At 44.9% G+C, this 23,367-nt stretch overlaps 1 protein-coding gene across 1 annotated transcript in view; it reads right to left on the bottom strand.

Moving 5' to 3' along the window:
* LOC135105489 (protein gooseberry-like) overlaps nucleotides 1–23,367 on the bottom strand; it is a 69,803-nt gene that overhangs the window by 19,264 nt on the left and 27,172 nt on the right. The window contains exons 2-3 of the mRNA XM_064013621.1: nucleotides 11,580–11,722; nucleotides 10,074–10,217 (exon numbers count right to left, since the gene is read on the bottom strand). Of these exons, the coding sequence (XP_063869691.1) occupies nucleotides 10,074–10,217; nucleotides 11,580–11,722 (287 nt within the window). The remainder of the gene's footprint in view (nucleotides 1–10,073; nucleotides 10,218–11,579; nucleotides 11,723–23,367) is intronic.

The raw sequence follows: 23,367 nt of genomic DNA, 5'->3' as shown, positions 1-23,367 counted from the left end.
TCGTGACCCACAGAGGAGGAAAGAGTGAGGGGAATAGGTAATAAGAACAATATGTGGAAACAGAAGGAGAGACAAGGAAATATGAGGCATCGCGAGGCACAGAGGAGGGAATGAGGAAAATGAATATGAGGAACAATGTGTAGAAACAGAAGGAGAAAAGTAAAGACACACGAGGCATCGCAAGACACAGGCAACACGTAAAGTAAGTGAATGGAGTAAGAAATGAAATGAAATGAACTGCGACAGAATTATTAATCGTCCCGGCACAGCTTAGCGCCGCCTACTGCCCGGCCTCGCTGTCATGCTACTGCCGCTACCACCGACGCTCACATGCTCTTTATTTCTGTAAGTGTTAAGTGATTCTAAGTAATGCTGCCGGTGGAAGTGAGGCAGGTCTATCCACATTGCACCACCAAACGCCCACCTATCCATCCCATATATATTCACCCTCTCTTCCACACACCTTATTACTGTACACAATTAATACGGTTTCTGTGAATTTTTGCTCTCATATTCTTCTTTCGGTTGCTTCCATTAAGGGTCGCCACAACGGATCAAGCTTCTCCAACGGGCACGGTTTTCTGCGCCTTCCTCAGCCACACCCAATTATGAGCATGTGTTATTTCACGGCATCCATAAAACCTTCCCTTGGGTCCTCCTCTCTTTCTCCTGTCGTAACAAATTTAGCTCATTTCACCATTACGTAATCAGTCCTCATTTCCAGCTTTTCGTCCTACATTTCATTTTCATTCTTCCCTTAACTCACTGCGCTGGACTTCCATACGAACACTACACACACACACACACACACACACACACACACACACACACACACTGACAGCCTTACAATCACTGCCTTAATTAAGTCCCATGACCTCTTAGCCGCGTGAGGTTCTCGTCCACCTCCTCTTCCTCCTTCCCTCACCAGTTGACAAGCACGCGAGCCGCCTCTTCACACAACGAGTCACGGCGCTTAGCTGGATTCCGAGGCGAGGCAAGCGGGTTAATAGCAAGATCCGCATTACATACAGAACTTCCCTCCAAGACTCACTACCGGTGCAACACTCCCTCATTCCATTACAGAGATTTTTATAGAGAAAACCCAAGTCTCCACCTGCTCGCTTTCCATTTCTGCCGTTTTCTAAGCGAGCACCCCCATCCCCTCTCCCTCTCTCCCCTTGAAGTCCCCGGCAAGAGAAAACGGAGAAGTCACGTCTAGGCGTCATAACGGGTAGCGAAGCCGCCCGGGTAACTTGTCAGGGGGCAAATGGCTACGTCAAGCTCGCACGATTGGGACGAACGACCCGCCAGGCTTGCACAGATTGTCTCCGTCAGGGGAAGAGGAGGAGGAGGAGGAGGAGGAGGAGGAGGAGGAGGAGGTGAGGGACGAGGAGGAGGGAGGAAGGAAGGAAGAGGAGGAGAAAAACATGAGAAATAAAACGATAATAAATACAGGAAAGGACGGGATCTACTGGAGCTGTAAAATTAAAAGGAATTTCTCAGGGATCGGAAGAGGAAAGTAAAGAAAACTGGAAATGTAAAGCAAATCCATTTCAATCAAGAATGACAGCAAGAGCACAACCAACTACGCTCCGAGACTCACAGCATACGTAAACACTTAAAAAAAAAAAAAAAAAAAAATCTAATACAGAGAACACATCAGACTCATAACACAATAACAAAAGGTCACCAAAAAAAAAAAAAACTAAAAAAAAAAAAAACTAACACATCTGACTCACAGCACAACAAAAGGCAATAAAAAAAACTAATACAGAAAACACAAACCTTCTTTCACAATAACAAGAGGTCACCACCACCACCGCCACCACCACCACCACCACCACGCCATTAACACTCTCCCTGGACTCCCTAATGTAGGCTAGCTCGGCCATCATCACAGCCAGCATCACGGTAACGCCCTTTGGTAATGCCCATTAGTGCGCCAAGCTTCCCATAATCATATCACAAGTTGGAGGCGCGGCGTTGAGGGACACTGGAAGCTGCTCTCCTCCCTGACGTCCTTCCTGCGGGTCTGCTCTTTCCGCCATAAATTTACGGCACGGCGCGACGTACACACGCGGTGCCAAGTTAGCTCAGCTTAAAGAAGATGCTCGCTTGGCCTTGAGACGGATTTCTCTCGCCCGCCTCGTCGACGTCCGCCGCGCACACACACTCACACGCACTCACACACTGGGACGGGACGAGAGCTGCTGGATCCAAGGCAGGTCGTGTTTGATTCTCTCTCTCTCTCTCTCTCTCTCTCTCTCTCTCTCTCTCTCTCTCTCTCTCTCTCTCTCTCTCTCGTCCAGTACGAAGTAATTTTAGGCACAGAATGATGAGTTTTTGGATTGAAGGTTAGTGATTCTCTCTCTCTCTCTCTCTCCTCTCTCTCTCTCTCTCTCTCTCTCTCTCTCTCTCTCTCTCCAACAACAGACACAGTAGCACAGTAAAACGGTGGTGACTTGGGCGCCTAAGACAACTGTGCTTATATGGAGTGACTCGCAAAACACTTGGGCACTGCAGGGCCGTGACCCACTGAGCTGCTTGGTGAAGTACTTCCTCTGCGCCCGCCCAGATGGTGTTGAACTTCCTCGATCCCTTGAAACACATGATCGATACATAATGTGGTCGTTACAAGGCTCATGACAGAAGGGACGTAACACACTCTCTCTCTCTCTCTCTCTCTCTCTCTCTCTCTCTCTCTCTGGAAGTTTAGTAAGGAAACGTATCATGAAAGGAAACAATTTATTCACGTTTTCCTCATAACAATCCAAGTAGTTTGTCTACATCGGCTCTTCCTCCTTTTCCCCATTCCTCTTCTTCCTTTCCTCCTCCTTCTTCCTTGTATGTCACTCCTTCTCTTCTTCCGCGTGTAACACATTTCCTTCCTTCCTTTTCCAGTCTTCCTCTTCGGTCTGTAATCCTCCCTTCCTCCTTCCTTCCTCAATCTTCTTCCCTCTTTCACTACATGTCGCTCTTTCTCTTCATTGCAACACGATTTCTCCCTTTCTCGTCCACTTTGTCCCCTTCGTCCTGCTTTCCCCCATTTTCTGCTCTTCCGTCCCCTTCCATTCTGCCATCTTCCTCCTTTCCTCTTCTCCCCCTCAGCCAGCCACCCACCCAGCCAGCCAGCCAGTCAGTCAGTCACCCAGACGCGGGAGGTATGAGGTTATGGATGGGAGTAAGAGGCTCAGGCGACGACCTATCAAACTCGTGACAAATAATGCAACTCCGGCCTCGTTTATCACCGACAGCAGGCTTGTTTTGACCGACCAGGCGAACCTCCCCCTCTCTTTCCTTCCCTCTCCTTCTCTCCCTCCCCGTCACCTCTCTCAAGACTCCCTCATGCTGGTGCTATTCCTCAGCCTCCTCCTCCTCCTCCTCCTCTATTACCACTACCTTCTCCTCCTTCTCTTCCTTCTCCTCCTTTGCTTTTTTTTTGTTCTTCCTCTGTTGCTGTTGGTGTTATTCTGTTCTTGTTCTTGTTCTTCTCTTATTTTTGTTCTTGTTTTTTGTCTTCTTATTCCTCTTCCTCCTTTTCTCTGTCTCTCCTCATGTTCTTCGATGTTTAATGTTTTTTTTTTGTTGTTCCTCCCCCCTCCCCTTCTTCTTTTTCTTCATCTTCCTCCTCCTCCTCCTCCTCCTCCTCCACTTTTTCCTTTTTCCCTCTTCATATCTATTACACTTCCTCCTCTTCTTGCTCATCACATCCTCAGCCTCCTTATCCTCTTCCCCGAATTAATATTTCCTCTTTTTGTTTTCTTTCTCCTCTCCTCTTATTTTCTTTCTCTCCCTTCTCCTTTCCTTCTTAACTTGTCTTGCATCGTGCCTAATATCCTTCAACACATTCTCATCCCTGTTAGCCTTAATGTTGACCCTCCTCCTCCTCCTCCTCCTCCTCCTCCTCCTCCTCCTCCTCTTCCTGCTGCTGCTGCTTCTCCTGGTCCCGTCACTCTAAGCGAGCCACTCACCTTCGCCACCTCGAGTAGCCAGCCACATCTCGTCGTCCTCCTTCTTCCTCAAATCAATAAAGCCCTTTCTGAGACATCCTGGCAGCGGCACCTCACTTCCCTGCACTCTCCCCCATGTTCTCTCTGTCACCTCTCCCCTCCTCCTCCTCCTCCTCCTCCTACTACTACTGCTACTAACACTCTTACATCTTCTCTTACTGCTGTTACCCCTACTGCTACTACTACTACTATAACTGTCAAACGCTACTTTCTTTTCTTCCTTCCTTCCTTCCTTCCTTCCATCTTATACTACTTGTTCTCCTCCTCCTCCTCCTCCTCCTCCTGCTACTGCTACTACAACTGTCGAACGCTATTTTCCTTCCTTCCTTTTTACACTTCCACTTCTTCTCTTCGTATTCCTCTTCCATCTCTTTTTTTTTCTTTGTTTCCCTTCTTATGTTTTTATTCTCCTATTCGCACTCCTCCTCCTCCTTTTTTCTTAATATCCCTTCTTCTCTTTTTATCTGTTATTTCGTTTTCTTTTCGTTTGACTGTTTTTCTCATTCCTACTTCTCTCTCTCTCTCTCTCTCTCTCTCTCTCTCTCTCTCTCTCTCTCTCTCTCTCTCTCTCTCTTTTGTTTCTGTCTCTGTCTTCCTCTCCTCCTCCTCCTCCTTCTCGTCTTGTTTCTTTTTTTCTTTTCTTCCCCTCTCTTCTTCCGTTTCTTCGTCTTTTCCTTATTGTTCCTCATCCCTTTTTTTAACTTTTTAATCTGTTCTTTTTCATTTTTTTCTCCATATTTTCCATCTCTCTCTCTCTCTCTCTCTCTCTCTCTCTCTCTCTCTCTCTCTCTCTCTCCTCTCTCTCTCTCTCCATCCTACACTTGTTTTCCTTGCTTCACTTCGCTGCAAACTCTACATAAGTCTGTTTTCACGCCAACATCTATTTGAAGTTTTCAGACAGAAAGTAAATGAAATGTGTCATGTTTGTGCTTGTATACTGCAATCCTTTCATTTGTTGTTTGTTGATGTTGTTGCTTTGTTTGTCTGTTTGTTTGTTTGTTTGTTTGTTGTTATTGTTGTTTTTATTATTGTTGATAATGTCGTCCTCCTCGTTCTCTCTCTGTCTCTCTCCCTCTCTCTCTCTCTCTCTCTCTCTCTCTCTCTCTCTCTCTCTCTCTCTCTCTTGTTAATGTCTATCTAGTCATGAAGAAAGAACAAAAAAAGTTGGAGAAAAGTGAAATGGGGACAAACACTGAAATTAACAAAGGGAAACAAAGAGGAGGAGGAGGAGGAGGAGGAGGAGGAGGAGGAGGAGGAGGAGGAGGAGGAGGAGAAGGAGCAGGAGGAGAAGGAGGAGGAGGAAAATAACTCTGGAAGGTGCTGAGAATAAAGAAAGATGGTACTGAAAAGAATTAGCACAGTGCTGACAATGCTGATACAGTTTTAAGAGTTTGTCCTTAAAAATGTCGTGAAACTGGCTAGTCTATTTATTTACCTACTGGCGAAGATATTAATCTCCGTTTCATCACTTTGTCTATCACGAGTATCTGTCTCTGTCTCTCTGTCTACCATGCTGCTTTTTCTTCGTCCCGTCCTGCCTCACCTCACCTATCGCAACAACCTGTACAGTAGCGTCCTGCCTTACCCAAGACTTCCCTACATCAACCTACACTCCCCGGTCCTGCCTCGTCCAGTTGTTCCTAAAATCAGTCTGCACCGCCCCGTCCTACCTCACTCTAGGTTTTCACATAGAGAGATTAAATAGATTTTTATTGACCACAAGAAATATAAAGACTTAATAAAACATGATGAGTATAAATTAGGTTATGGTCCATCTAACATCAATTTGCACCGCTCAGTCCTGTCACACACCAGTCTATCTCGCCACAGCTGGTACCGTTCAGGCCTGCACCTCCTCAGCCTGCAGCAACGTTCAGACCTGCCTCACACCAACCTGCTTCGTTCCAGTTTGCACCGTTCAGGCCTGCCTCTCCACAGTCTGTAACGCTCAGTCCAGCTTGTCTCGCCCCGTCTTGCACCGTTCAAGCTTGCCTTACCTCAACCAACAACATTCTGCACCGGCCTCATCCTACTCCACCCCAGCCTGTCTCGACCCATCATGCACTGTTCAAGCCTTGCCCCCCCCTCAGCCTGCAACATCCTGCCCCGCCCCGTGCTGGCTCAACCCGCTGTCACGCCAGCAGATCCTAACACAAGCCAATGGGACGGCTAGCGATTTACCGTCTCCGGGCGCCGAGGAAAATCCAATTACGCCCTTCAAGTCGCGTCCGCTAATTGATAGCCGACCAGGGATAAGGAGTGGCGGCTAGGGGCGGGCGGAGGACGACCCGACCTACCCCGACCTCATCCGACTGACTACAGCATCACCCGGACGAGAACTGCATACGTATATAGGGTAAGGATATGATGTGATGTTGTGTGTGTGTGTGTGTGTGTGTGTGTGTGTGTGTGTGTGTTTACATTTCTAGGTCATGCATTGGGCATTTCTTGGATGGCTCTTAAAGCTGGCTGCACATTTTCCTTCCAGCTGTCTCCTTTGTTTCCTCCACCGCTCACGCCACCTTCTCTCCACCTCCACCACCTCTACACACACACACACCCTACACTAACTCCACCACCACCCACAAAACACACCAACTTTACAGTCTTTCTTGAACCCATTTCACTCACCCTCCTCCTCCTCCTCCTCCTTCTCCTTCACCCCATTAAGAACTTTCCAGGACCTTTCGAGGACCCTTCCAGCTCGCCGCCAGAAACGTCAGCGGCTTCGATAAATATCCAGAGCAGAGAGGAGAACGGACAGCCATTAGTCGCAGTTCGCCAGTGACTCGCGGGTTTTGACAAGGGTGGCAGGGAGTGTCCGGGCCTCCCTCACACCAGCTAAGGGGACATTGGCAGCCTTGTTAGCCACGCCACCAGCACCAGGAGACACAAGACTCGTCAACTACACTGACACAAAGACAACAAATACTGGTTCCTGTTTCCTTGTTTCCATCTTTTTCCCGTGTATCTTTTCTCTATTTCCCTTCTTCCTCTTTTCTAAATACGTCCAGAGAGAGAGAGAGAGAGAGGAGAGAGAGAGAGAGAGAGAGAGAGAGAGAGAGAGAGAGAGAGAGAGAGAGATGGGGTAAGGAGGAGGGGGAGGGATGGGCAGCGTCCCCGGCTGGTCGCAATCAATCACATAACAAACGGGACACGAGCGGGAACGAGGCGGGAATGTTGTGGTGAGGGCGAGTTTGGGATCACTTAATGAAAAGAGAAGGTTAATGTTCCTTGGTGCGCCGCCGCGACCCACGCCAGAAAAAAAAAAAAAGATAAAAAAAGAAAACACTCAAAAACGCTGTTAACTTCTGCTGTTTTTGTTGCTGCTGCTGCTACTGTTGCTGTTGCTGTTGCTGATGCTGCTGTTGCTGTTGCTGCTGCTGCTGCTGCTGCTGCTGCTGCTACTACTACTACTACTACTACTACTATTACTACCTACTACTACTACTATCATGAACATTAGTACTGTCACCACTCATTACAATATGAATGTATAGAAAGCAGTTTCACCGAACAAGTGCAAGAGAGAGAGAGAGAGAGAGAGAGAGAGAGAGAGAGAGAGAGAGAGAGAGAGAGAGGAGAGAGAGAGAGAGAGAGAGAGAGAACAGGGTACAAGCAATCGGTGGAAAACACAGCATGGCGAGCAGCTTTCAGAGGCAGTGACAACGGTACAGACGCGGCCAGGTTCCGAATCATTTATATAATCCGGAAAACTGGTGTGTCACGCGAAAATCAGCCGCGGTGGCTCGCCCGCACCATCCGTCTGGGCGGGTGACGGCCCGTGTCCGCCGCCCTCCCAGGGCCTCTTACACAAACAAGATTTGGAATACGAGGCTCGCTGTCTCCGCCTCGCCGTGATACACCCGGCCAGCAAACATCTTGGATAAATGTGGAAGGCACATCCAAGCACAGCTGCGGAGCGCCGGTGGGAGGGTCTTCACGGCAGACGAAGGCTTGGTCGGCAGAGACTTCGGAACGCCGAGGGGAGCGCGGCCGCCGCCCCGCCACTGTCGAGGAGACGACAACCCATCATGAAGACAAATATAGCGGATTATCCGAGGAAAATCGAGGATAATTTAAGGGATCTCCTGGCCTCATGTCAAGGGCCATATATCTCCGGCAATTATGTTCCCAGTACGCAACCATGTGGCGGAGCATTTATCCGAGGCCCCCGCGCGGCCCGCCCCCTGGGGTCGCACACCCGCACACCACCACGCCTCGGTGCTGGGAACATTCCTTTCCGTGTTTCCGGCACCTGACAACGCACGGCAACGCACGATGTATAAGTGTGTGTTTGGGCAAAGCATCACGCACACAGAACCATTGTGGGTGCAGCAGCAGCAGCAGTAGCAGCATCAGCAGCAGAAGCGGTGTGTGTGTGGGATGAGGGAGTACTGCCTTGGCGGCTGGGCGGCGCCGGGAGGGAATACTGGGATCATGACGGTAGGGATTTACCGCCGTCCTGACGCCCCGTAACGAGCTGCTCTGCCCTCCTCAGTTCCCGGCCATTTTGGCTGCCAAATTACATTACCGAGAGAAAATTGTCTTCGGTAGGGAAAACGGGCGCCGTGACGTCACCGGGGAGGGTGAGGGTGGTGGGGACGCGTTCCTTGCTGGAGCAAGTGTGAAGGCAAGGATGTTCTTAAACAACTAAGATATGTACATTATTAGTAAGACTTGTGTCAACTAAGGAGTTTATGTTCAAACATCATTATCTGCAGCTTAAAGACCTGAACGAGACAACTAACTGGCTACGTATTACATTCTCGTGTGATATACGATAAACCCCGTGGATATTAACCTTTGCCTCAGTATTTCTTATGACTAGTGGAAGCGAATAACCATATTGAAAAAGTACACTATGTAGAGGTCAGCATTATCAAACACGCAATATTCTGCACAACAAACTTTTTAAAAGCAATAACATGACATCGCTGAGTTCGCCACACACAGCACAACGCCATACCAGCTGCCCTACAACTCCCCGCTGGGCACACAGCAGTCCTACACAGCCACCACACGAACTGAACGCCTGTCGCCCTTACTAAACGGAACCTGAAAGTCAGTTTATTTGAAAAGTCTAAGGATCCATTTATTCGAGTTTCCTAGAGGCTTGGGACGTATGGGAGGCAGCGGCAGACCAGCCTTGTGTCGTGGCGCTGTTAGGTTGCATCTGGCACGCCGTGTGAAGAGTGACTGGCCAGAGAGGAGGAGGAGGAAAAGCAGGAGGAACGTGCGGGCTTGGGTCGTGGCACTGCCGTAAATAAAGGCAGCGGGGACGAGGCAGGCAAATGGTGGGAATAAATTACCCGTAGCTCAGGTCTGGATCATACGCCGCCGCCCTCACCCGCATCATGATGAGGCGCCACCCCAGATTTTTGCCCCGCAGCTCTGCCACCGCTCCTGTCCAGGCCCTCCCCCGCCTCCTACCCCTCCTTCCTGGCCCGCACTTTTGAGCGTGTCCCAAGGAGTCCCGAAGGGGTAAACAGTCTTCGTGGTGTGTACCGTGTACGTAAATATCACAAAGGGACGTGACTGTAACATCGCAAATAAATAGCAGGTGATGGTGAATAAAATAATACGCCCCTAATGCTATTGCTTCTACATATAGACTAACCTTATCTTACGAGTAGTACTAACACACACACACACACACACACACACACACACACACACACACACAAGGGACAACAGTAAGTTATTTTATCATAAGACTTACTAACTTCCCTCCCACTCAATCACTCCTTATGTTACCTCACCATAACACTACTAACATCCCTCCCACACGTCCCAACCTTAAGTTACCTAATAACACCACAAAGGTTCCGTCACAAACACGTATCAATCATAAGTTACCTAATAAAAGCAACACAAACACCCTCACAAACGCACCAGATATAAACTACAATACTAGAGTCAACACAAAAAATTCCCTCACAAACACGTGCCAGCCTTAAGTTACTTAATAAAAGCACCACAAACTACCTTTCTAGAGCCTACCAATAACATTCCCTCACGTCAGACGCCTCATTCAGTGGCCCATGCAAACAGACAGCTCACCTGAACTCGAGCTTCGGACAGGCCGAGGCGCTGCGAGAGTTCCTCCCTCATGAAGGCGTCCGGGTAGTGCGTCTCATCAAACAGCCTCTCAAGCTCGTTCAGTTGTTCCAGTGTGAAGTTCGTCCGGGAGCGCCGCTGCTTCACCTGCCCAGACACACCTTGTTAGAACTACGCAATAGACTAATTAACTCTACATATATCAATTTTTTTTTCTGCTTTCTGTGACATGACTGGAACTCCCCACCTACGAAGTTACTCCGGAATTCTTTACTTGTTTGTTTTTCCCCGTTTTAAGACACGACTCTGGAACTCCCTACCTGTTTCTGTTTGTTCTCCTTCCTAAGACATAAATGGAACTCTCTCCCTATTTCTGTTTTTCCTTTTTCCCTCCTTTCTAAGACATTACTGGGACTTACTACGTATTTTTGCTTTTCCTTCTTCCTACGACTTGAGGTGTTTCAAAAGAGGGGTATCACGACACTTCTAAAACTAAACTGGGCAACGATTAGCAAACCTATAATAATCTTTTTGGACAACGTTTTTTTTTCCTAATTTTTTGTGTCCTTAGGTAGAAAGCATAATACCTAAATAAAAAAAGTAAATAAAAAAAAAACGTAAAAAAGGACGTACTCGCGGCCGCCACACCGCCATCACACAAAGGAAGTAAAGTGAAGCCAAGAAATAATAATTATATTATGTATATGAATTCCGAGCCAGGGCCGTGGGCGAGGGAAACGCTTAACTACATAATGATATCAAATTAAAATACTGTTAGTAATATTCCGTGAAACTCATTATCTTATGAAGCTGCGGAAATAAAGACGGGGCAGCTCATTTTGTGTGTGACCTGCAGCCTTTTGACCGTCCGGGGGGAACAAAGTGAATCGCGAGAGAGAGAGAGAGAGAGAGAGAGAGAGAGAGAGAGAGAGAGAGAGAGAGAGAGAGAGAGAGAGAGAGAGAGAGAGAGAGAGAGAGAGAGAGAGAAAACCGCTTGATGTCTCAGAATATTCGCGCTTCAGAATAACACTTGGCCTATTATTTTCGCTCCGGAATCTCGTGTTCCTGGCATGGTTATTGTATTCATTATTATTATTATTATTATTATTATTATTATTATTATTATTATTATTATTATTATTATTATTATTATCATTAGCATTATTATATTATTATTACTACTATTATTATCATTATTATTATTATTATTGTCATTATATTATTATTATTATTATTATTATTATTACTGTTATTATCGTCTCTACTTTCTGCCATTATTATTATTACTACTTTCCAGGAGACGACAGGAACTTGGAACTGAAGGGGAAATATTCGCTTCCTGTTGTCCTGTGCGGAATGACCAAGGGACAGCCAGAAAGACAGCAAAACAATGCAAACAGTGCCTCTCGCTTCACTTAACTCAGTTACATAAAGACTACTGCGTGATGGATATTATTGTGAAAGGATTCATTTACAATAATGCTGGGTAGAAACTTATTCCTTCCTTACCTTTTGATGTGATGTTTCTTCCTTGCCCTCGTGTTCCCTCTTGCTCTGCGTGGGCGTGGAGATCTTGGCGGGGCTTGGGTTGGGCACGGACGTAGGTGGCGGCGCAGCGGAAGGCGTCTCCTCCTCTTGCTTTACGCTCAGGCCTGGCGCGAGGGAAGCAGGCGGTCAATGAAGCACAGCCAGGACTTAACAGTTCGAGCTTGATGTAACACATGACAACAAGTACAGTGCTTCAAGAAATGTTCACTTTAGTGGAACATGTGGCTTTATATATATATATATATATATATATATATATATATATATATATATATATATATATATATATATATATATATATATATATATATATATTATATATATATATATATATTCAAAGGGCCTCTTTTTTTACCCAAATCGGTTTTTCTTATCTTAGTGGTCCTTTTTTTTTTTTTTAATTTCAGTAAAACTTTTTTTTAATCTCAGTAGATTTTTTTTTCAATCTCAGTAAGCCTTTTTTTTTTTTTTTATTTCAATGGGTTCTCAATGGATAACATGAAACCCTGTAGAATATGACAGCACTGTTTTAGACCACTGTGTATCCCAGTCAAGCACACAAGTTTTGTCTATAGTCACTGAAAGATAAAATGTGTCTGAGTCAATTTGTTAGAGCCGAGTCAATTTCTTAGAGCTGATAAAACAGGGAGCCTTAAAAGATAAGATAAATCTGTGGATTTAGATGACAGGTGGATATAAGCAGGCATGTTTTACGAATGAACTGCCAAATGTAGGCCTGATGGCTACTTGCACCTTCCCAAAATTTCTTAGGTTATGATTTTTAGCTTTTTTTTTTTTTTATAATTTATTGCACCAGACCTAGGGAGTGTCCATTATGTGATTGTGATGACTGTAGAAATGACGAAAACGATAAAAATAGTGCTAATGTGTGTGTGTGTGTGTGTGTGTGTGTGTGTGTGTGTGTGTGTGTGTGTGTGTGTGTGTGTGTGTGTGTGTGTGCATGAATGCTCACTTGGTTTGTTTCCTTACGAGGATTTAGTTATACTTATTCATTATTACGTGAAATATAACCATAAAGAACGCAAGCGAAGCATACACACACACACACACACACACACACACACACACACACACACACACACACACACACACACAGAGAGAGAGAGAGAGAGAGAGAGAGAGAGAGAGAGAGAGAGAGAGAGAGAGAGAGAGAGAGAGAGAGAGAGAGAGAGAGAGAGAGAGAGAGAGAGAGAGAGAGAGAGAGAGAGAGAGAGAGAACCATTAAAATTCAATTCAAATAGGATTCCATTAAAGTGGGAAGAAAACCGAAAGTTAACTCGTCCAAGACAAACCCAGAAAGCCTTTGTCGGCAGTGGCCACCTGACCAGGCGCGGCGTGCACGGAGGCTTTCAGATATTCCGCGCACCTGCCGCTGCTCAGTCCATCTCCTCAATCGAGTTGGAATAAGTTATTTGGGCCCCGAAACACGTCACCGCCCACCGACACCTTACTCTTGGTTCAGTGGCGCCCGCAGCAAAGCACTCGAGCGGCAGGGGACGAGTGGGGAAAGATTTTAAGAAGGGATTAGAGTATACTGTAAATGGACGGAGAATTGCATGCGTGGCCGAGAGAGAGAGAGAGAGAGAGAGAGAGAGAGAGAGAGAGAGAGAGAGAGAGAGAGAGAGAGAGAGAGAGAGAGAGAGAGAGAGAGAGAGAGAGCATGTCACAAATTTTCAAATGCAAACAGAAAAGTCTTTGTACGAAAACTCCAAATTTCACAAGAGCAAAACTAGGACGCCAGGTCAAAGCCAGACGACTCAATAAGAACACGTCACTAATGAGACTCAAGTTCTTTTATTTCCCTTGATGGAGCTGACGAACATTCCAGCCTCCTTCCGCCGCGTCGCCAGGACACTGATGGAGACGCACAGCTGCCGACCACAACAAAACGACAGCCAACAACCGCCGCGGCAGCCACCCATTATCCACCGCCACCAGCTCCTCACAGCATGCTACCAGCCAAAACCATAGTCGTCTACTGCCTACACCCACCTGTATATTTCTATCATCATATTTTACGCTGCGTTAATTTTACATCACAGACTAATACATCACCAGCCACAGACAGTTTTTTGTAGTGTTGTGGCGGTGCCGTATGACCCCATTACAGCGGCGCCTTTTGTAGTCAGGCAGTCGCTTTATTATTTGTATAGGATAGAAGTAGATGTTGTACTATACCCGTTCGTTCGATGCATATCTTTTGACCAGAAATTATAAATGACATCAAAGTTTCCTCGTTTAGTGGATATCAGGAAATTATAACTACGACTAAGAACAAACTGCTTCACTATTCTCACAACGTAATTCTCGACTTACTTTCGGACTGTCCGTCTAACAGCCATCTTCAATAACCCTTTCTCCCTCAGTTTTCTTGCCCTTTTCCAGTACCACTCAAAAAAAAAAAAAAAAAATCCTTTTCTCCATATGTAAACAGCGCCCCCTTCCCAGGCCAACAAACACACTTCAGGGGTCATGGCAATGTGAGCCCAAGCTGGCCGAATAGTGAGCGGTGGTGCGTCCCCTCTGCCTCCCACTTGTGCCGCGATGAACGTTGTGCCGCGAGGTGACGCCGGGACGATGCTGCGACTGTCTCCTGGCGTCCATTCACCTTGACGTAACGGCAAGGCTAATGGCGAGGAGCAACGCGTTTGCCGATACCCCAGAACACACACACACACACACACACACACACACACACACACACACACACACACACACACACACACACACACACACACACACACACACACACACACAGAGAGAGAGAGAGAGAGAGAGAGAGAGAGAGAGAGAGAGAGAGAGAGAGAGAGAGAGAGAGAGAGAGACACACACACACACACACACACACACACACACACACACACAAGAGCAGACAGGAAAACTTGAAACTCACGACGAGGAACGAAGACGAATGAGTCATGTCGGGAAAAGTGTGTGTGTGTGTGTGTGTGTGTGTGTGTGTGTGTGTGTGTATCCCCCCCTCTCTCTCTCTCTCTCTCTCTCTCTGGCTCAGCACATCACTTTTGCATTTTCCTAAATATTTCTTCCTCTATTATTCCTCTCATTCTCATTTCTCCTCCTTCCCCATCCCTCCTCCCCCTCTCCCTCCTCCTCCTCCTGGCCCCTCCGCCGCTCTCTCTCCGCTGCTACCTCTCTTAGGGATCGGGGCGGGAAGGAAATATGTGGCAGGGTGTTTGGGAGGAGCCAAGATAATTGTGTTAGCGATGGGAGTAATCTGCCTCCCACTCATAATACTCCCTTATTGATCTCTCCCTCCCCCGTGTCCCTCCCTCACTCTGTCCCTCTCTCCTCCCTCCTTGTACTCTCTCTCTCTCTCTCTCTCTCTCTCTCTCTCTCTCTCTCTCTCTCTCTCTCTCTCTCTCTCTCTCTTGAAGAGTACAGTTTTTACCCTTGTTTCTATATTTTCATCTCATTCTCCTCGTTTTTTTCCTCTTCATTTTTATAATAATCTTGGGTGTGGTTTTCATTCTCTGTACTTTCCTATACTCTTCTTCCCCTTCTTATTTTCCTCATTTGTATACACACGTGATGTTCTTCTGCGTTTTTTTCTTTTAGTAGCAATTCATTATTTTCGACATTCCGTCAATACTGTAACCGTTACTACTACTACTACTACTCCTACTACTACTACTACTACTACTACTACTACTACTACTACTACTACTACTACCACTAAAATTCTTAAAATGACCAATAATCTTAATTTAACAGGTGCCTCTTCCTCTCCCCTTTTTTTTTTCATTATATTTCTTTATTCATCCTCTTTAAGCCTTATTTTACTATATCAATGACTATACCTCCTCCTCCTCCTTCTCCTCCTCCTCCTCCTCCTCCTCCTCCTTCTCCACCTCCTCTATTATCTCCAACAGAGGAATTCCCAGCGCGGCACGCCAAGTCTATGAAACGTTTTCATCACTGTCACTCTTTCTTTTTTCTCTCTCCCATAAGATAATTCAACAGCTCAGTTCAATACACGTGGAAGTGTCGGCGTGGTGGCAAGGTTCTCATCTCCCATAAATGAACGACTAGATTCGGCTCTCGTCTGTAAAAAGAAGCTGAGTTATCTTTCACGTATACAATGTTCGACAATCAGTCCGCATGGGGCGAGGCTGAATGATTATATAGAGCACTGTAGAAGTGTTGACGTACTGGAAAGTCTCTCAACTCTCATAAATTAAAGACTACTGACTCGATCCTCACCACTGAAAGAAAAAAAAAAGTAATTTTCTTCTTAGAACTGGTGGAGTATTGGTAAATCTGTCATTTCACATTCACAGAAACACGCATCAAGCTCAACCTCCGCCCGAGACGAGATGTTGTGTGTCCATTACCTTCATTCTTTACTGTACTCCTCCTCAACTCAAACAAGTACAGATGATGCATGAGTTTCGTGGGAGTACTTCACTGGTAACACAGCCACTTTTCTTCTTCACCCAGAACTAAACTACCGAAAAATTTTGATCAGATTTCTTTTATATTTATTTATCATTATCATTATTATCATTATTATTATTATTATTTTTTTTTTTGAGCCAGAAGAATAAGCTTTTTTTCCTCCCATGTTTCGTATGTTTCGTCTCTTTACCGCAAAAACAAACAACAAGAAATTCTCAGTACAGATGAACATGTAACGAAAGAAGCACAAATACACACGCATGAGCTGCTTCTCTTCCCAGTACCAATGCATCATCGCGTCTGCGTGCAGCTGGGCGTCAAGTCGAAATCAAAGACGTAAAAAAAAAGGGTAAAAAAAAAAAAAAGAAGAAGAAAAAAATCACTCCCTAAAAAGCCAAGGCGTAAGAAAGGGCGTTAAGACGAATGAAGAGGGAAAAAAAGGAAAGAAAAAAATATATTACAAGTGAGGCGTTCCATTTGCATCACAGGAGAAGTCAGGGGGCAAAACAACTCGATGAGAGAGAGAGAGAGAGAGAGAGAGAGAGAGAGAGAGAGAGAGAGAGAGAGAGAGAGAGAGAGAGAGAGAGAGAGAGAGAGAGAGAGAGAGAGAGAGAGAGAGAGAGAGAGGAGGGGAGACAGGAGAGGAGAGGAGAGAGGAGAGGAGGGGAGAGAGGAGAGGAGAGGAGAGGAAAGGAGAGGAGAGGAAAGAGGAGAGGAGAGAAAAGAGATGAAAGAGATGAAAGAGGAGAGGAGAGGAGAGGAGAGAAAAGGAGCGAAAAGAAAAGAGAAAGAGGAGAGAAGAGGAGAGGAGAGGAGAGGAGGGGACAGAACAGAACAGAACAAAGAAGAGAGGAGAGGAGAGGAGAGGAAAGGAGAGAAAGGAAGCGAAAAGAAAAGAGAGAGAGGAGAGGAGAGGAGAGGAGGGAACAGAACAAAACAGAACAGAAGAAGAGAGGAGAGGAGAGGAGAGGAGAAAGAATGCGAAAAAGATCGAAAAAAATATATATAACAGCAAAAGCCTGGTCCGCAGTTTCGAAGAAGGAAAAGCGAGGAAAGGCGAAGAAAAACGAGGAAAAGAAGGTTAAGAAAACGTGGCAGAAGACAAAACACTATTCTACTTCGTGTCCCATCTAAAAAAAAGAAAAGAGAAAAGAGAGAAAAAGAAGAAAAATTCCCACATTTCTCTTTTTTTCATCTTATCCTTTTCAAGAATATAGAAGAGAAAAGATAAAGATGAAAATAACAATTTCTTCTTTCTTCGTATCCCTTTTGAAGAGTAATGAAGAGAAGAGGATAGAAAAGAGATGGGGAAAGAAGAAAACATTACTTTCTCACTTTCTTTGCACCCTACTCTTACGAAGCGCAGAGAAAAGAGAATAGAAGATAAAAAAATAAAACTCCTTCTTTTATCTGTCTCCTTGAGGAATAATGAAAGAAGAAAATAAAAATAGAAACGAGAGGAGAAAAGAAAAGAAAACATTCCTCTCTCATTTATTTTATATCCAAACGTTACGAAGAACTAAGAAGAGAAAATAAGCTAGAAGATATTAAAATCCTCTTCCTTTTTTCACATCGCCTTGAAGAACAACGAAGAGAAAGAAACAGAAAACGAGAATTGAAAAGCGAAAGAAAACATCGCTACGAACAGAAAAGAAGATAAAAGATGAAAACAATATATTAAAAAGTCTTCTTCCTTTCCTTCACATCCTCTTCAAGAACAAAGAAGGTAAGAGCACAGAAACAAGAAGAGAAAAGAGGAACAAAGCATCCACCTCTTACTTCTTCTCTTGGTGTCTCGTCTCCTCCATCCCTTCCATCCCTTCCACCCTCCGGACAAGACCCGAGACAAGAGAGGCACACAACAGCTACATCAGAATTCCGACGGCGGGGGTCGATAACTTGGCCGCGCCGCCCACGCTAACCCAATTGGTCACGGACACTATCAGATTCCTGCGCTATTAACAATTAATTAAGAGAACTGGCGGGTGGCAATCTCCCCCTCTTGTGTTTACTTAGCTCGCAAACTCCGCGGATTGACTCGCTTGCCGCCTACTGACTGACTGGCGGGACTGTGTGGGACTGGGTGGGTCTGGGTGGGACCTGATGGGACTGGGTTGGACTGAGTGGCTTTGCTTACGAGAAAGGAAGTGGTACGAAGGAAGTGGTGGTGATGTGAGTGATTTTCATCGGGTGAAGGACATTTTTTTTTTTGTTAAGGGATCTAATTGATGACAAAGTTGAGTTGCGTTCGACATTCGAGGGCATAATGAGTGAATGAGAAGACAACAAGGAAATATGAAGTGACTATGAAGAGCTGGCAGACAAGTGCAAGAATTTTAATGGGATATGATAAGTGACTGGGAAGAAGAGTGGTAGGCACAATTAGTGTCTTCGTTCCAAGGGTAATACATTGTTCAGATGACTGGATAATTACTGATTTAACTACACTGTCTGAATATCTTCGAAACTCATGCTATCAGTGACTCGGGTGGTGTTCTCAGCGTGGCGAGGGATGAGTGCATGCTGAGGGCGGTGAGCGTCGAGGCGCGGGAGGAGATGAATGGTGAGGCGAGGCGCTGCGTGGCGCGGACAGAGCTAGGCGAGGCAAGGCGGGGCGGGGCGGGGCGGGAACGGGGCGGGGCGGGGCGGGACGGGACTGGGCGAGACAGAACAGGGCTGAGCGGGGCGGGGCTGAACGGGGCGGGGCAGTGGATTATCATTGACCCTCGGGCCGTTGCACAAGGTGGTAATTGTGACAATAATGAAAATGCGAGTCATGAAGGTGATGGTGACAATGATGATGATGATGATAGTAACTATAACAGTAGTAGTAGTAGTAGTAGTAGTAGTAGTAGTAGTAGTAGTTGTTGTTGTTGTTGTTGTTGTTGTTTTAGTAATAGTAGTAGTAGTAGTGGTAGTAGTTGTTGATGTAGTAGTAGTAGTAGTAGTAGTAGTAGTAGTAGTAGTAGTAGTAGTAGTAGTAGTAGTAGTAGCAGTTAGTAGTAGTAGTAGTTAGTAGTAGTAGTTAGTAGCAGTAGCAGTAGTAGTAGTAGTAGTAGTAGTAGTAGTAGTAGTGGTAGTAGTAATAGTAGTAGTAGAACAATATTATCTGTGTACTTATATATATATATATATATATATATATATATATATATATATATATATATATATATATATATATATATATATATATATATATATATATATATATATATATCGGGTATATTGCAGACAATGAAAGCGTGCCACAAATGCGGTTGGTTTACAGGCCAATCAGGAAAGAGCGTAAACTAATTTAGCGAATCTGAACAAATCAGCTAATTGATTACCGATATCAAATCTAATTAAGTGGGGAACCTCGTTAATCCAGCTTCGATCACGTCCATTACCCCGCCTGGTTCTAATTAAAGAGGTCGGGGCGAGGCGCCACCATTAGTAATATTCCCCCGCCACACACACGCGCGCACCACACCTCCACACCTCCACAACGCACTGCACCCTTCATTAATTTTTATACGTGTCGCAGGTGATTCCTGTATGTGAAAGTACAAGGCAATTAATTTGATGCAAAAATAGCATCAGGCAGCGAGGCTCGGCGCTGCTGGGTGAGGCAGGGGAGGGATGGGATGGGAGCGGGGGCAAGAAGCGGGAGAGGGGAAGGGCTATAGGGGGTTCATGCTGGGGACGGGAGGGAGGCTGGTCGAGGACAGTATTCCGCCCTAGGATGGAGGTGGTGGGGGGAGGGGTAGGAAGGAAGGGAGGGGTATAGAGGGAGGTGAGGGGATATGCACTCCAATCATATCTATGGACAATTTACTTTATTATTCAACATTTTGGGGGGACGCGAGGATGGGGGGAAGGCACAGCTGAAAGGCTGTTCATTCCTGACGCTGCAACCTCCGACAACAAGGCCGCAGCCACCGCCGCCGCCGCCGCTGCCATTACAGCTAAACCAGCGGAAATATTTAACGTTCATGTTATTGTGAAGGCGCCCACACACCGCCACGCCTTTCTCGTCAAGTATTCGTTTTCACACATGACACGATATTACCATGATCCTTAAGCTTATCAATCGTTAAAAAATCAGTCAATTATATGCTGTGCCTTGATGGAGTTTCAATCATATGAGCACATTAGAAGAGAACTTGACTACTTTTCACGGTAAACACTAGAAAAGTTAAACAGGATAAACTAAAACAGAAAAAAAAGGAAATTCATCTAGGTAAAGTCGCGGTCAAGTCAAGAGGTTAATTAACGCCCCGCACTCTGTTCCATTGTGTTAAGGTTTTTCTTCATTCAGGCAGGTCCTCTGATATGCCAACAGTGTATTTGCTAGCAAAGGAGAAAAATTAAGTGAATAAAGATAAAGGAAGGGAGAAATGACGGAAGCAAAGAAATACAAAGCAAAAAAAAAAAAAAAGGAAGGAGAAAAAGTTTTCAAAAGGAAAAGAAAGGAAAAAAGTCAAGACGGGAAAGAATTGTAATACCTCTCTCTCTCTCTCTCTCTCTCTCTCTCTCTCTCTCTCTCTCTCTCTCTCTCTCTCTCTCTCTCTCTCTTCAGGAACATCATCGCGTGTTGTGAGCGAGGGTTCTGACTGAGAAAAGTAGCACACACATATCAGTAATCTGGATTCCATACCGTCTCAGCCTCCCAGACTCTAAGCATCGTCAATACCTATGTCTTAAACCCTCATACACAAAAGAATTCGATATATATATATATATATATATATATATATATATATATATATATATATATATATATATATATATATATATATATATATATACTTACTACAGACACACACACACATACATACACAAACATAGTATAAGATGAAGGTGGAATATATTTCATTAACTTTTGTGATACCTAGAAAAAAATACAAGAATAACGTTTTCTCATGATTTTCACATGATACGGAAAACATTAAATTATATTACAAAGCGTGTTGTGTGATCCTGAACAATTTGGCAAGCGTCAGAGGTGAGAAGGAAAAACTACAGGGAAGCATTACGTCAACCATAGGCAAAGCTTCAGCTGTAATCTTTTTTCTTAATACACACACATACAACAATATCTTGAACAGCAGCAGAGTGGCAGCCATTCAGTATTCAACTCAATTCTCGTCCATCAATTTTACACACAAACGTACTGAGGAAGTGGAGATCACTGAGCGCTATGTGATGGAGCTACTCGTCCATTACGCCTTCCTTTCTCAACACACAGCATGAAAATCTCGGGGATAAACCCTGAATCAGATAACAGACTCGCTGGCTCGTAGGTACAGTCATTCTCATAGTCGAGTAACATACACCACTCTCTTCCACTGCCTTCCACTGTATACATATTGAAAGTTTGAATAAAAGTATGTAATAAATAATAAATTACGAAACACATCATGGCAACACCGAGACCTGGGAGTGAATATGGACATTTCTAGTCTAAACTTAATTAAAATAACGTGGTAAGTGCGTTAGGTTCCTACACATTGGCCAGTGATTTCCTGCCGCCTGATCTGCCCGTCACTGCACATAGAGACTCACCGCTCAGACACGAGGACAACACAGGCTCGGACGGCAGGATGCATTCACAGTCACGCTGGCTGGTGGACGCCTCCGCCAGCTTCATGCCACCACTGCTTCACTCTTGAGGAGTGCCTGGATATATTTCCTGCACTTCCTTCAATGTACTAATGGTGAGGAGAGCGGAGCTTCCTCTCAGAGCACAGCGAGGTTTGCGCGACACACGAAAAATAAACAAACAAACAAGTAGTAAATAAATAAACAAATAAATGAATATACAAATAAATAAATAAACAAATGACACTTAACCAAATTGCCACACACACACTATTGCAAAATACAATAGTCATCTTGTTAGCAAACCGAGCCATTCTGTGCATGTGGACGCCGACCAGGATTTGCACAACACGCACAAATTGAATATTCATAATCACCTCCATGTAAGAATCAATTACAAATATGGAATTAACTTTTAATAATAACTTTGGCGTTGGAAAATGAACTGAATAACATTAAAACACGTATTTTCAGCACACATAGCACACACAACACACGCGAACACACATATCTACTACTACTACTACTACTACGCAATACCAACACACACACATACACACAGTGATCGGAAGGCCAGCAGATAAATATGTTTACTGAGAGATGAAAACAAAACCCTAAAAACAAGAAAACAAGTCACTGATACACTTTTTTTTTTCTAATGACATCGAAAATCAACCACACATCTCATCAATCAGTCAATCAACAAGTCACTCAAACCCTCTTCCATTACCAATAAAGCGACGTTCCAGCACTTTATAACAACAAGCCATTGATGACCTACTCAACAAGACACAAAGACTCCCATCCCTTGAGGTTGCTTATTATTAGAGAGAGTATTATGTGTAGTTAAAGAGACTGTGAGATTGACTTAAATCTAACGTGCATTGGTGTATTCGAGAGAGAGAGAGAGAGAGAGAGAGAGAGAGAGAGAGAGAGAGAGAGAGAGAGAGAGAGAGAGAGAGAGAGAGAGAGAGAGATTTCATTAAAAAGTTATAATTAAAACTAGCAAAGAGAAGACAAAGAGAAGGAGGATTATGAAGCATGTGGATAATAACAATAATAATGTGTAGATTAATTAATGCAAACACACCGATACATTTAGTGCATAGAAACTTTCTTTGATCACAAGAATGGCAACGATAATTAAAAAAAAATAAATAAATAAAAGCGAACTAAATGCAAAGACTACCACATTTAGTTAAAGATCCTTACACACACACACACACACACACACACAGGAGGAGGAGGGACGGGGAGGTAGGAGAAGGATTTAAGTTCAGATTAATGAAAGGAGAAAATTCAAGTTAAGAAGAGAAAAGAAGGAAGAGGAAAAAATGAGTGGCGGAAATAAAATGAGAGAGAGAGAGAGAGAGAGAGAGAGAGAGAGAGAGAGAGGGAGGGGGGGAGGGAGCGGAACAGGAGGAGGGGGCAAGACTAACACGTAGGCAGGAGGCAATAGGAAGGGAATCGAGGTCGTTAGAAGTTTAATTACCTAATGGTCTAGTTAATGCCTTGGCTCATTGGAACGACCCTCCCTTGATTGTCCACCTCAGAGGGCCCGTTTCCGATCACTTCGTTCACCCCTCCTCCTCTTCCTCCTCCTCCTCATCCTCCTCCTCCTCCTCTTCCTCCTCCTCCTCCTCCTCCTCCTTCCTCACGCTCCAATCTCCACCCCTGCCCGATCAACACCACCACTCCAGCTCTCGTTACAACCCATGTACACTTTCAA

Source organism: Scylla paramamosain, chromosome 1, assembly GCF_035594125.1.
Source record: "Scylla paramamosain isolate STU-SP2022 chromosome 1, ASM3559412v1, whole genome shotgun sequence".
NCBI classification, from domain to species: domain Eukaryota; kingdom Metazoa; phylum Arthropoda; class Malacostraca; order Decapoda; family Portunidae; genus Scylla; species Scylla paramamosain.
This window is presented reverse-complemented; position numbering and strand designations above follow the sequence as displayed.